At 45.6% G+C, this 13946-nt stretch overlaps 1 protein-coding gene across 7 annotated transcripts in view; it reads left to right on the forward strand.

Moving 5' to 3' along the window:
• RNF7 (ring finger protein 7) overlaps positions 1–13946 on the forward strand; it is a 79552-nt gene that overhangs the window by 37399 nt on the left and 28207 nt on the right. For 6 of the 7 annotated variants that reach the window (XM_033958881.1, XM_033958885.1, XM_033958886.1 and 3 more), the window contains 2 exons: positions 6450–6598; positions 9158–9298. In XM_033958881.1, the coding sequence (XP_033814772.1) occupies positions 6450–6598; positions 9158–9298 (290 nt within the window). The remainder of the gene's footprint in view (positions 1–6449; positions 6599–9157; positions 9299–13946) is intronic. The other variant, XM_033958883.1, reaches the window with a different exon arrangement.

Consider the following 13946-nt stretch of genomic DNA (forward strand, 5'->3'; position numbering starts at 1 on the left):
AACTTCAGTGCCCTTTGTGACACGTGCTTGCCATAAGATGCTGTGCCAGACCCCCTGTGCAGAGGAAGGTGATCCTTGCAAGGGTGGATTATGTAGCAGATGCTCTATATCAGTGTTCTTCAACCTTTTTACACCCGTGGACCGGCAGAAAAAAAATAATTATTTTGTGGACCGGCAAACTACTAGGACTAAAATTTAAAAATCCCGTTTCCACCCCATCTCCGTGAGCTCGGTCCCCACAAATCATCTGATCCCATCCACACAAGCCTCAGTTATGATTTTATATTGAATGTATTTTATTAAAGTATAAAAAGAAACAATATTCTGTAGAATTGTCATTTTATAAATACAAATAATTCAGAGCAAGGATCAACAAAACCCCTGTCTCCCCTCCCCTTCACATATATCCCCTCTACTATCAAGAAAACTGAACAAGCCAAATTATTACAGAATGCTACACAGAAATATCATGCTAACAGAATACTGAAGTAACACATGACAGGAATAGTTTTAGGGGAGTGCAACTAGGGCAACTGCCCCCTGGTCAGAGAGCGCCCTAAGCCAGCTGAAAGCTAAAGAAGCACTGCCTGGGTTTTGCTGTCCCCAGTTATGTCTAACACCAGCTCTAGCAGGATATATATTTCAAATCTGATATATTCTAATCACAAAATAGAAATAAAATTATTTTTTTCTACCTTTTGTCGTCTCTGGTTTCTGCTTTCAATCTTTTTTTCACTCTCTTCCTTCCAGCGTATGCCCTCTCTGTCTCTTCAATCCAGCATCTGCCCCTTCCATCCACTATCTGTCCTCTCCCCCCTTCCATATGGTATCTGTCTTCTTTCTATGTCCCTCTCCCCTTTCCATCCAGCTTGTGCCCCTCTCTCCTATTTACATGATTCATTCCAGCTTCACTGCTCTCTTCATTTTTATCTCTCCTACACCAGATCTATCATCGTTGTCCCTCTGCTTATTTTTCTGCTGACCCCTTCCTATCATCAATCTCTCTACTTTCTCATGCCTGTGTCTCCCCTTCCCCTCCTCTAATCTCTCTGCCAGCTGTTTCCTTCCTTTTTTCATTCTCCCTTCCCTCCTCCTCCTGTCCAGCAGTAACTCTCTTCCCTTCCTCCCGTCCCAGCATCATCTCTCCGTCTCCCTCTCCAGTAGCAGCTGTCCCTTTTTTTTCCTTGCCCAGCAGCTTCCCAGATTCCTTTCCCTCCTCCCCTCCCAGAAGCATCTCTCCTTCTTCTCCCTCTCCAGTAGCAGCTGTCCCTTTTTTTATCTTGCCCAGCAGCTTCCCAGATTCCTTTCCCTCCTCCCCTCCCAGAAGCATCTCTCCTTCTTCTCCCTATCCAGTAGCAGCTGTCCCTTTTTTTCCTTGCCCAGCAGCTTCCCAGATTCCTTTCCCTCCTCCCCTCCCAGAAGCATCTCTCCTTCTTCTTCTCCCTGTCCAGTAGCAGCTGTCCCTTTTTTTATCTTGCCCAGCAGCTTCCCAGATTCCTTTCCCTCCTCCCCTCCCAGAAGCATCTCTCCTTCTTCTCCCTATCCAGTAGCAGCTGTCCCTTTTTTTCCTTGCCCAGCAGCTTCCCAGATTCCTTTCCCTCCTCCCCTCCCAGAAGCATCTCTCCTTCTTCTTCTCCCTGTCCAGTAGCAGCTGTCCCTTTTTTTATCTTGCCCAGCAGCTTCCCAGATTCCTTTCCCTCCTCCCCTCCCAGAAGCATCTCTCCTTCTTCTTCTCCCTGTCCAGTAGCAGCTGTCCCTTTTTTTTATCTTGCCCAGCAGCTTCCCAGATTCCTTTCCCTCCTCCCCTCCCAGAAGCATCTCTCCTTCTTCTCCCTATCCAGTAGCAGCTGTCCCTTTTTTTCCTTGCCCAGCAGCTTCCCAGATTCCTTTCCCTCCTCCCCTCCCAGAAGCATCTCTCCTTCTTCTTCTCCCTGTCCAGTAGCAGCTGTCCCTTTTTTTATCTTGCCCAGCAGCTTCCCAGATTCCTTTCCCTCCTCCCCTCCCAGAAGCATCTCTCCTTCTTCTTCTCCCTGTCCAGTAGCAGCTCTCCCTTTTTTTATCTTGCCCAGCAGCTTCCCAGATTCCTTTCCCTCCTCCCCTCCCAGAAGCATCTCTCCTTCTTCTCCCTATCCAGTAGCAGCTGTCCCTTTTTTTCCTTGCCCAGCAGCTTCCCAGATTCCTTTCCCTCCTCCCCTCCCAGAAGCATCTCTCCTTCTTCTTCTCCCTGTCCAGTAGCAGCTGTCCCTTTTTTTATCTTGCCCAGCAGCTTCCCAGATTCCTTTCCCTCCTCCCCTCCCAGAAGCATCTCTCCTTCTTCTCCCTCTCCAGTAGCAGCTGTCCTTTTTTTTCCTGGCCCAGCAGCTTCCCAGATTCCTTTCCCTCCTCCCCTCCCAGAAGCATCTCTCCTTCTTCTCCCTATCCAGTAGCAGCTGTCCCTTTTTTTCCTTGCTCAGCAGCTTCCCAGATTCCTTTCCCTCCTCCCCTCCCAGAAGCATCTCTCCTTCTTCTTCTCCCTGTCCAGTAGCAGCTGTCCCTTTTTTTATCTTGCCCAGCAGCTTCCCAGATTCCTTTTCCCTCCTCCCCTCCCAGAAGCATCTCTCCTTCTTCTCCCTCTCCAGTAGCAGCTGTCCCTTTTTTTATCTTGCCCAGCAGCTTCCCAGATTCCTTTCCCTCCTCCCCTCCCAGAAGCATCTCTCCTTCTTCTCCCTCTCCAGTAGCAGCTGTCCTTTTTTTTCCTGGCCCAGCAGCTTCCCAGATTCCTTTCCCTCCTCCCCTCCCAGATGCATCTCTCCTTTTCCTTCTCCCTCTCCAGTAGCAGCTGTCCCTTTTTTTCCTGGCCCAGCAGCTTCCCAGATTCCTTTCCCTCCTCCCCTCCCAGAAGCATCTCTCCTTCTTCTTCTCCCTGTCCAGTAGCAGCTGTCCCTTTTTTTATTCTTGCCCAGCAGCTTCCCAGATTCCTTTCCCTCCTCCCCTCCCAGAAGCATCTCTCCTTCTTCTCCCTCTCCAGTAGCAGCTGTCCTTTTTTTTTCCTGGCCCCAGCAGCTTCCCAGATTCCTTTCCCTCCTCCCCTCCCAGATGCATCTCTCCTTTCTCCTTCTCCCTCTCCAGTAGCAGCTGTCCCTTTTTTTTCCTGGCCCAGCAGCTTCCCAGATTCCTTTCCCTCCTCCCCTCCCAGAAGCATCTCTCCTTCTTCTCCCTCTCCAGTAGCAGCTGTCCCTTTTTTTTCCTGGCCCAGCAGCTTCCCAGATTCCTTTCCCTCCTCCCCTCCCCAGATGCATCTCTCCTTCTCCTTCTCCCTCTCCAGTAGCAGCTGTCCCCTTTTTTCCCCTGCCCAGCAGCTTCCCAGACTGATAGTGGTTTTCTCCCCTCCCAGCAGCTCTTCTTACTTCCCAGCGCAGCGATTCACGAAGGCAGCCTCGGGTCCTTTGTTGTGTCGCGCCGCCTCTGAGGAAAGAGGAAGTTGCATCATCAGAGGCAGCCGCGACTCAGCAAAAGCCCCGAGGCTGCCTTCGTGAATCGCTGCGCTGGGAAGTAAAGAAGAGCTGCAGAGAGGGGAGAAAGCCACTGTCGGAGGCTCCCCAAGATCTCTCCGGCCCAGCGCACGCTTCCGATGCTGATCTTGCCGGTCCTGCGCGGACCGGCAGGAAGTTCAAATGAGTCAATCTTGCCGGTCCTATGTGGACCGGCAAAAATTTCCTGCGGACCGATACCGGTCCGCGGACCGGCGGTTGAAGAACTGTGCTCTATATGACATGTTTTGGGTATTCAGTAAAGTATCAATCTCCATCTAAAGAATGCTGTAGATTAAACCAGTGGTTCTTAAACCTGTCCTGGGGGACCCCAGCCAGTTGGGTTTTCAAGATATCTTTCATGAATATGCATGAGGCAGATTTGCATATAATAGAGGTATCTGATGGTGACTGGGAATTAAGAGTTGAAAGCAGTTTCAAAAAAGTGGTCTTTTAGCTTGGATTTGAATACTGCTAAAGATGGAGCATGACGTATTGACTATGGCAGCCTGTTCCAGACATACGGTGCAGCAAGAAAGAACTAAACTAAACCTTAAGTTTATATACCGCATCTGGAATTGGTGGTGGAGGAGAAAGGTACAGATAAGAGGGACTTATCTGATGAACAGAATTCACAGGGGGAGATAAATGAGGAGAGATATTGAGGGGCTATAGAGTGAATGCACTTGTAAGTCAGGTAACAGGAGTTTGAACTATATTCGAAACAGATGGGAAGCCAATAAAGTGACTTGAGGTACAACCATGGCCCACCAAGGAGCTTTTGTAAGTGTTCCCTCCATGGCCAATGATAGGCAAGGTCATTCGGAGAATTGTGAACCACTGAGGATGCATAGTTCTCGTGGCACCAGACTGGCCCCTTCGCCCCTGGTATGCGGATCTAGTCAGACTATAGCAAGACAAGTGTCTCAAGCTATGGCCTCATGCAACTCTTCTGTCCCAGGATCAATTGCTCTGGAGGGTCCTGAATGCTTTAAACTTAGAGCATGGCTCTTGAGCGCACAGCCCTAGAAAGGAAAGGCTATGCAGAGAATGTCATAGCTACACTCCTGAGATCAGCAACAGTAGCAGCACATGTGTAAGCTTGGAAGACATTTCAGTGCTAGTGTGAAGGACAAGACATTGAGCCTCTTAGAGCTCCACTGTCAGTAGTCCTGGCGTTTCTTCAGGATTGTCTCTATAAAGGCTTAGCGATCTGGTCCCTCTGGGTACAGGTCGCATATCTTTCGTGCTTTAGGCATCAAGTGGAGAGGATTTCTCTAACCTCACATCTGGATGTGGCACACCCTCCCATACAATAGCCTTTTCCTACATGGCATCTGAATATCATATTGCGGCCCTGATCAAAGCCCTGAATGAACCCTTACAATAGGTGTCTCTGATGGATCTTACCGTCAAGACAGTTTTTATGGTGGCCAGAAGAGTATCGGAGCTTCAGGCGCTCTTGTGTAGAGAGCCTTTCCTGAGATTTAAGGAAACTGTAGTGTCTCTCCGCACAGTTCCATCCTCAAAGTAGTTTTGGCATTTCATGTTAATCAGACGTTCAGGCTTCCGACAAAAACAAACAAGGTTCTAGCATTACTGGACATTCAGAGAGTTCCTCTTTGATACTTAGAGGTGACAAACGAATTTCGTCTGTCAGATCATCTCTTTGTTTTGACAAATCCGAGCCACCTGAAAAGGGCAGCCTCTAAGGCTACTATCTCCAGGTGGATCTGCATGGCCATTATATCAACATACATTGGCTGTGGTAAACAACCTCCGATTGCATTGAAACCCCATTCCACAAGAGGAGTAACTTCTTCGTAGGTGAAGTCCCGGGTTAGTTTAGTGGGCCAAGAACCTGGGAACTGGGTTCAATTCCCACTGCTGTTCCTTGTGATCCTGAGCAAGTCACTTAACCCACCATTGCCCAGATACAGAACTTAGATTGTGAGCCCACTAGGAAGAGACAAAAAAGTACCTGCATATAGTATATGTAAAGCGCTTTGATTGTACCCACAGAAAGATGGTAAATTAAGTCCATGACCTTTTACCCCTTTATTAAAAGGGATTCTCAGTAGTTTTGTTAGGTCCTCCAGATCCTTCTATACAAGTTCTCCAAAAATTAATTAAAAAAGATATAGAGCTGTTAAAGAAGCATAGAGCTCTAGCACTGCTTCAAAACAGGTTGAAATCTCCAGAGTGATTATCAGAAGCGCAGGATTTGGGTGTGATTGTATGTGATGATCTTAAGGTGGCCAAACAGGTTGAAAAGTTGACGGCGAAAGCTGGAGGGATGCTAGGGTGCATAGGGAGAGGTATGGCCAGTAGGAAAAATGAGGTATTGATGCCCCTGTATAAGACTCTGGTGAGACCTCATTTAGAATTCTGTACAATTCAGGATGCCGCATCTTCAAAAAGATATAAAAAGGATAGAGTTGGTCCAGAGGAAGGCTACTATAATGGTGTGTGTTCTTCGTCATAAGGCCGGCATATGGAGGACAGATTAAAGATCTCAATCTGTATACTTTGGAGGAAAGTTGGGAGAGGGGAGATATGATAGAGATGTTTAAATCCTACGTGATTCCTGTGCATGAGTCGAGACTCATTTGAAAGGAAGATCTGGAATGAGAGGGAATAGGATGAAGTTAATAGGTGATAGGCTCAGGAATAATCTAAAGAAATACTTTTTTACAAAAAGAATGGTAGATGTGTGGAAGAGGTAGTGGAGACAGGGACTCAATTCAAGAAAGCCTGGGATAGTCACGTGGGATCTCTTAGAGAGAGGAAGAGATAATGGTTACTGCGGATGGGCAAACTGGATGGGATTTTTGGCCTTTATCTGCCATCATGTTCCTATGTTTCTATTAAGATATTATTCCAGCTATACATGTCTGTCTTTATAAACTTGTGTTTGCATTATCATTCTATCATTTTTAGGCACTAATGCTAGAACTGAATGGACGCACCATTTATCCTTTCCATAATTTAGAAATGATTGACTGTGGCATAGATGTCTGGTCCATGGAACGACTTGGAAAGGCCCTCAGCTTCAGCAACTTAGTTTCCATTGTTCTGGACTATAACAAGTAAGAAAAGTATGCTTTAGTGCAAAGAAAAGAGATTTTTCTATATTTTACAAATCTTATAAAAACCATCCATAAAATGTTTTAAAAATTCTAATGTGTTAGACCTCTGAGAACTAGATGCACTAAACAGGGGGTGGGTCCGATCCAATTTTTGGCCGATTCTAAAAGAGCTATTGATGCACTAAAAATTTTGCATGCAAATGATTCACGAGAAGGTTTGTCATAATCCCCGTCTCTCCCATCCGATTGATCACTGTGATAGCAACTCTCACACATACGCAAAGCCGTCAGGGGAAGCCTGAACAGCTGAGAGACAGGGAAACCTTTTTTTTTAAATGGCCACAGAAGCTGTGTGTATGTTACACACACACAATATCTGACCCATTAAAAAAAAAACCCAGCCCTCCCTGATGTCTCCTCGACGAACAGGCACTGGGAACCGACCCTTCCCCGCACCAGTGAAAATCGGCAGAAGGTATGCCCACTCCTTCCTGCCTTGCCAACCCCCCCTCCACGCCAGTGCAAATTGGCAGGAGGGATGCCCACTCCCTCCTGCCTTGCCAACCCCCTTTCCCCACATAAGACAAAATTGGCAGGGGATTGCCCACTCCCTTCTGCCAACAGAGGCCCCCCCGCTCCAGGCGCCATCCCCTGAACCATCCCCTACCTTTCCCCAATAAATACAGGAGGGGTGCCCACTCCCTCCTGCCACCGGATGCTCCCCCGAACACTCCCTCCAGAACCTTTGTATGAAGAGAGCAGGAGGGAGGCTTGCTGATCCAAAATGTGATGCACGGGGAGGGGCCTAAGGCCCTGATTGGCTCAGACACCTAAAGTCCCTCCCAAGGGGCTTTAGGTGTCTTAGCCAATCGGGGTCTTAGGCTCCTCCCTCTATATCCCAGGATAAAGAGGAAGGAGCTTAAGACCCTGATTGGCTCAGATGCCTAAAGTCCCTCCTCTTGGGAGGAGCGTTATGTGCCTGAGCGAATCAGGACCTTGCATCACATGATGCACCAAGGAGGGGAAGGCCTATCATTTTAGATCAGCAAGCCTCCCTCCTGCTCTCTCCACACAAAGGTACTGGGGGGGATGGGTGAGATTCGGGGAGCATCCAGAGGCAGGAGGGATGCTTACTCCCTCCTGCCACCGGATGCTCCCCAAACCTCACCCACATGGGATGGGAGTTGGCAAGGCTGGAGGAGAGTGGGCATCCTTTCTTCCGAGTTTCACTGGCGCGATGGGGGGTGCAGTCCCTGGTTCTGGTTTGTTGGGGAGACGTCAGGGAGGGCTGTCTTCAGCGAGGGGGTGGGGGGCTTTCTTCAGGGGGTTTTAATGGGGCAGATATTGTGCATGTGTAACAGTAAGATAGGCAAGTGACAGGTCTTGACCAATCGCTTTTTGTGTGCATTGCCAAGCGATGTTAGTGCATCAATTCTGTGGATAGTTTGCATGGGGGTTTTAATATTAAATAGCTTAATTTGCATGGCTGGATCGGAAAATGGGCTAGCAAGGGAAAAAACACACGATGAACAGTTTTGTGCTTCAGGTCGGCAAATGCGATCATTGCTAAAGCAGTCAAAACTGGTTTAGCGACGATCGCTGACTTTAGTATATCTGGGCCTGAATCCTTTCTCTCTCTCTGTGTCCCCTCCCAAGCACACATCATTTCTAGGGGTATGCATGGAAAATGCAAAGTTTCTTAACTTAAAACTTAATGGGTGTTTGCAGTAGACAACATGATTAAATAATAACTATCATACTATGTCAGACCAAAGGTCCATCAAATCCACTAGCCTTTTCCAACAGCAGCCAATCCAGGCCACATCTAACTGGCAAGATACCAAAAAGTAAATCCTCCAGTCTGTCAAAATACCACACAATTGTGTGTGAAACTGTCCCAGAGAAGATATATCTTAGTAAAAACCACAAACCTTACTGGGACAAAAACTTTTTCTGTATACTCTAAAACAGTGGTTCCCAACCCTGTCCAGGAGGACCACCAGGACAGTCGGGTTTTCAGGCTACCCCTAATGAATATGCATGAGAGAGTTTTACATATAATGGAAGTGACAGGCATGCAGATCTGCTCCATGCATATTCATTAGGGCTATCCTGAAAACCTGATTGGCCTGGTGGTCCTCCAAGACAGGGTTGGGAACCACTGCTCTAAAACATACAATTCTCATACACCCATTTGGACAAAGCAAAAGAACAAGAGGGAGAGAGGCATCAGAACTTATGATAACTAATAGATCACAAGGCCTACTATAACGCACAGTTATTCCATGTCCTGATCAATCAGGTTCAGCCTTGAGTCATTGACTCTCAACCCTCATATGTCCTCAAACACTCTATCAGAAAATATTGATTAGATTAATAAAGAAAAAATGGTTTTCCTCTTATCAATTTATGCTGAAAGTTCACTCATTTAATGATAGCAAACTAACCGACAACTTATCTTGTCCTTTAAGACTCCAGCGCAGTAAATGCATGGTAGTAATAAGGGTTAAAAAAAAGATGCATAAAATGTGTATAACTAACCTATTGGCATCTCTCTAGGTTTGGAGATGAAGGAGTTAAAGGACTGGTTCTTGGGTTAGACGGAAACAAAAAGCTTCTCTCTTTAAGCTTGTGCTATTGTAATCTGGGAACTGAAAGTGGGTCAGTTCTAGGCCAAGTAATTGCCCAAACAGCTATTCAGTGAGTACACCAGCCTACCTGAAATTGTGCAGAATAATTGTTTGCTTATCGAGAGCCTTGCTTACCCTTCTCTAAATTCAAATGCTGTAGGTAGAGCAGGTAGAGGATTGGAAAGGTACATTAACATCTTGTAGAAAATTTTTCTGGGCCAATCTCAGTCCTGGGCAGAAAAAAATAAGATCCAAAATAAGTCCAAAAGCAACCTTTACTATTTTTGACCTCTTGGACAAGTGGGAGCATTGCCCCCAGCCGGAAGGGTCTAGGACTGCAGCTGCTATTAGAGAATGACATGGTGACAAAATTCATCACCGTTCCCGTCCCCGCGGATTACCGCGGGAAATCATCTTCATGTCATTCTTTAAGGAGAGAGGGAAGAATCAGAGTATAATTGGGCACAACCACTGACCCGCACGCTTTGCTTTGAAGAATGCTGGTGTAGAAGGACTGAGGTTGAAATAGACACTAGAAAATGACATGGGATTATTTCCCGTGGTTATCCGCGGGGACAGGAATGGTGATGAATTTTGTCACCGTGTCATTCTCAAGCTGCTATCACCCCTCTCACCATCTTGGATTTTGGGAAGAACTCCAATTCCTTGCTCCCCAGGATGCAGAGCACACTCCTCCTGTGGGAATAAATGTTCTGCATCTCTGCCCTAGGGTGAAATATGAGACAGGGCTTCAGCAGCTCAACCTGGCAGTTCCTGAATCTGGTTTAGTCCCAGCTCCAAGATGAGAGCTGTTAGCACCTCATTCCTAAGTCTGTGTCTGTGATGTTGAGCAGTAGGGCTGGACCAGACAGATGCTACATGTTTTATTTGTTCAGTTTACTATACTGTTCTCCCAGGAGAGCTCAGACTGGTTTACATTAATTTATTCAGGTACTCAAGCATTTTTCCCTGTCTGTCCCAGTAAGCTTACAATCTGTGTAATGTATTTGGGCAATTGGGGTATTAAGTGACTTGACTAGGGTCACAAGGAGCAGCGTGAGTTTGAACCCACAACCTCAGGGTGCTGAGACTTTAGCTTTAACCACTGTGCCACATCCTCCCCCTACATGCCTGGCTGTTGGGAACTGGGCCCCATTCTGTACTGCTGATCCTAAACTAAACCAAACCTTAAGGGCCTGATTCTCCAAAGTGCGTCCCGATTTTAGGCAGCTGTAGGCGTCATACAGCTGTCTAATCAGCCAATCTGGATGCACATTTTTTTTAAAAATGCTCCCCAGGCAGGCCGCCTATATTGAAGGCGCCTCCGGGAGCCTAGGGAGACCCGCAAGACGCCTAAGCTCGCCTAAGGGCCTTAGGCGAACCTAGGCGGCCCTACGCGTCTCCCTAGTAGAGGAAGAGACGCTTAAAATGAAGGCCAGCAAAATGCTGGTCTACATTGTAAGTAGACGCGGCCGCTATACTTATGGCAGCAAGGGATCTCCATGCTGCAATAAGTATAGCGGCCGCGATTGCGGCCGCCTGTCCCATCACCGACAGGAGGATGCCCAGTCCTCCTGTCGGAACCCCCCTGGAACCCCCTCCCCCCCAAACTGGTAATCGCGGGCAGGAGGATGCCCAGTTCTCCTGCCAGAAAGCCCGACGACACTCCCCCCCACAAACTAACCTTTACATGTTGGTCGGCTGGACAGGTCTTGCTGCCGTGCAGCCGACGGGCCCGCCTCGTGGAAATGAGATGGGCCCGCCCCTTCCCGGCCCATCCCCGCTAAATCTAAGGCCTGATTGGCCCAGGCTCTAGAAGCCTGGACCAATCAGGCCTTAGACATAGCGGGTCCGCCCATCCCCACTAATCCTAAGGCCTGATTGGCCCAGGTGCCAGGACTGGGCATCCTCCTGTCGGCGATGGGACAGGTGGCCGCGACTGCGGCCGCTATACTTATTGCAGCAGGGAAATCCCTTGCTGCCATAAGTATAGCGGCCGCGTCTAATTTAACCCGATTCTCTAACCGGCATCTGTACCATGGACGCCGGTTACAGAATCGGGGTTTAGTGTAGGACTGATTCTGTATAGGACACCTCTCCTGGGCGTCCTATACAGAATCAGGGCCTAAGTTTATATACCGCATCATCTCCACGGATGTTGTGGAGCTTGGCACGGTTTACAAGAACTTAAAATATAGGAAGAGAAGGGAAATAAAAGGTTTACATGAACTTATATATAGAAGAGAAGAGTAAGGGGGGATAGAATTACATTTTAGTGAAAAGCCAGGTTTTCAGTTGCTTGCGGAATAATTGGAGGGAGCCCAGGTTCCGCAGCGGGGTAGTAAGGTCGTTCCAAAGACCTGTGATTCTGAAGAGAAGGGATTTTCCCAGTTTGCCTGCATAGCGAATACCGTGTAGAGAGGGGAAGGATAATTTATACCTTTGGGTGGATCCTCTTCTGTGTATGTTCCCCTTGCAAATATGAGTTATATGTAAGTTAGGGTATTTGCAGAATAGCACTTAGACATCATTCTGGCATATATGCACATAAGGACACTACCCCTCCCTCCTCCCAAATACTCCACTATAAAGATCATTAATGGTCCATAATATTATGTAAGAGCAGTGAAGGAAAAAGCCTCAGAGTCAAAGTGGAGGAGGTGGCCTAGCGGTTAGAGTTGCTGCCTCAGCACCTTGAGGTTGTAAGTTGGATCCCAACCTGTTCCTTGTGACTCTGGGCAAGTCACTTAACCCTCCATTATCCCAGGTACCACAGTTAGATTGTGAGCCTGCTAGGACAGATAGGGAAAATACTTAAGAGTACCTTATTACTATTCAATGACTTGTAAACTGCTTTGGATGAATCTCTTCATGAAAGGCGATTAATAAATCTAGAATAATAAATAAATTTAGTCACCTGGGAACCGTTTTGGACAACAATGACTCCTCTGGCTCGCAGCCGCTTGCTTAACTGTCATCTTTTGTTATCAAGTTTCAAGTTTTATTTAAATTTGATAATTCGCTTATTACCTTCTAAGCGAGTAACATTAAAAGAAAAAGTATAAAACATACAACATTAAAATATATATTATATTACATTAAAAGGGGGTATTCAACAGACTGACATTACGGACTGACTAAGATACATTAGGAAAGAACAAAAGGAAATAAAAGTTACAAAATGATGTTTCCCAGAGGGAAGAGAAAGAGGATCAGGAGGGGGGAAAAAACATTTGGATTAAGGTTCGATAAATGAAAAGAACTATTTTTGGATGTTGAACGTTAAGAAGTAATGAATAAAAGAGGTATATTAGAGATTAAAATGGGTTTTAAAAAGAAAAGTTTTAAGATTGGTTTTGAATATATTAAGGTCTTTAATTTGAGTGTATTAAGATATTTAAAGATTGCGGTTCTAAGTACTTGGACATTGAACGAATTAGACGTAGACGATAAAAACAGCATTTAACTAAGTTGCTGACGTGTTCTTGGTAAGAGAATTTGTCGTCGATAATTACTCCTAATAACTTGAGTGAAGTGACTAATTCAATGGTTGTTTTGTCTATTAAAAAAGGAGTAGATAATATTAGTCCCTGTTTTGCTGGGAAGAGTAGAGCCTTAGTCTTAGATATATTTAAAGCTAATTTATTTTGTGTGAGCCAGTTTTTGATTTTTCCTAATTTTTGATTGATTTGAATTATATCGTTAGGGTTTTCGGGGTTGAATGGATGTATTAATTGTATATCGTCAGCGTAGGCATAAGTGGAGAAACCTATAGATTGACTGAGACTAAGTAATGGTGAGAGAAAGATATTAAACAACAGAGGGGACAGAATTGAGCCCTGAGGGATTCCGTAATTGTGTGAAAAAGGTTTAGAGTTTGCATTGTTAAAATGTACCGTCGAAGATCGATCAGATAGAAAAGAGGTGAACCACTGTAGTGCCAAATCGCTGACGCCTATAGATAGAAGCCTGTCTAAAAGAAGAGAATGGTCAATGGTATCGAATGCCGCCGAGAGGTCAAGGGAGAAAAGAATAACTGAGTTGTGATGATCGAGATTATAAATAATATTGGTAGTGAGACCAATTAATGAATGTTCAGTACTGTGATTTTTCCTAAAACCGGTTTGATTGGGGTGCAATACATTTGTGGATTCAACAAAATCTGATAGCTGGTTAAATATCACCCTCTCGGTGATTTTTGCTAAAAAAGGAATATTTGCAATGGGGCGGTAATTCGAAGGGTCTTCAAGACTGGTTTTATGATCCTTAATTATGGGAAGTATTGTAGCAGTTTTCCAGGATTTGGGTATTGTCCCGGAATTGAGACTTTTTTTTATAAAAGAATGTATAAAAGGACCGAAGCAAGAAAAGTATTTCTTAAAAATTACGGGAGGAATAATCTCAGAAGAAGAATTTTTTAAGTTTATTTTTTGGATGATTTGTTTAATTTCTGGTAATGTTGGGATATTGAATTTGGAGCATTTAGCACAGGGGAGTTTATAGTCATTGGCGGTTTCAGGGGGATAGATAACTGGATTAGGAGTGAATTTCTTTCGTATGTTTTTAATTTTATTGCAGAAGGAATCTGCCAAGTTTTGTGCTGAAAGGCTTGAGCTTTTAATTTCATTTTGTGAGTAGGGATTAAAGGATTTTATAATAGAGAATAAAATGGATGGATTTTTGGCTATTTTAATTTTATTGGAATAATAAGTTATTTT

Source organism: Geotrypetes seraphini, chromosome 9, assembly GCF_902459505.1.
Source record: "Geotrypetes seraphini chromosome 9, aGeoSer1.1, whole genome shotgun sequence".
In the NCBI taxonomy this organism is placed as follows: domain Eukaryota; kingdom Metazoa; phylum Chordata; class Amphibia; order Gymnophiona; family Dermophiidae; genus Geotrypetes; species Geotrypetes seraphini.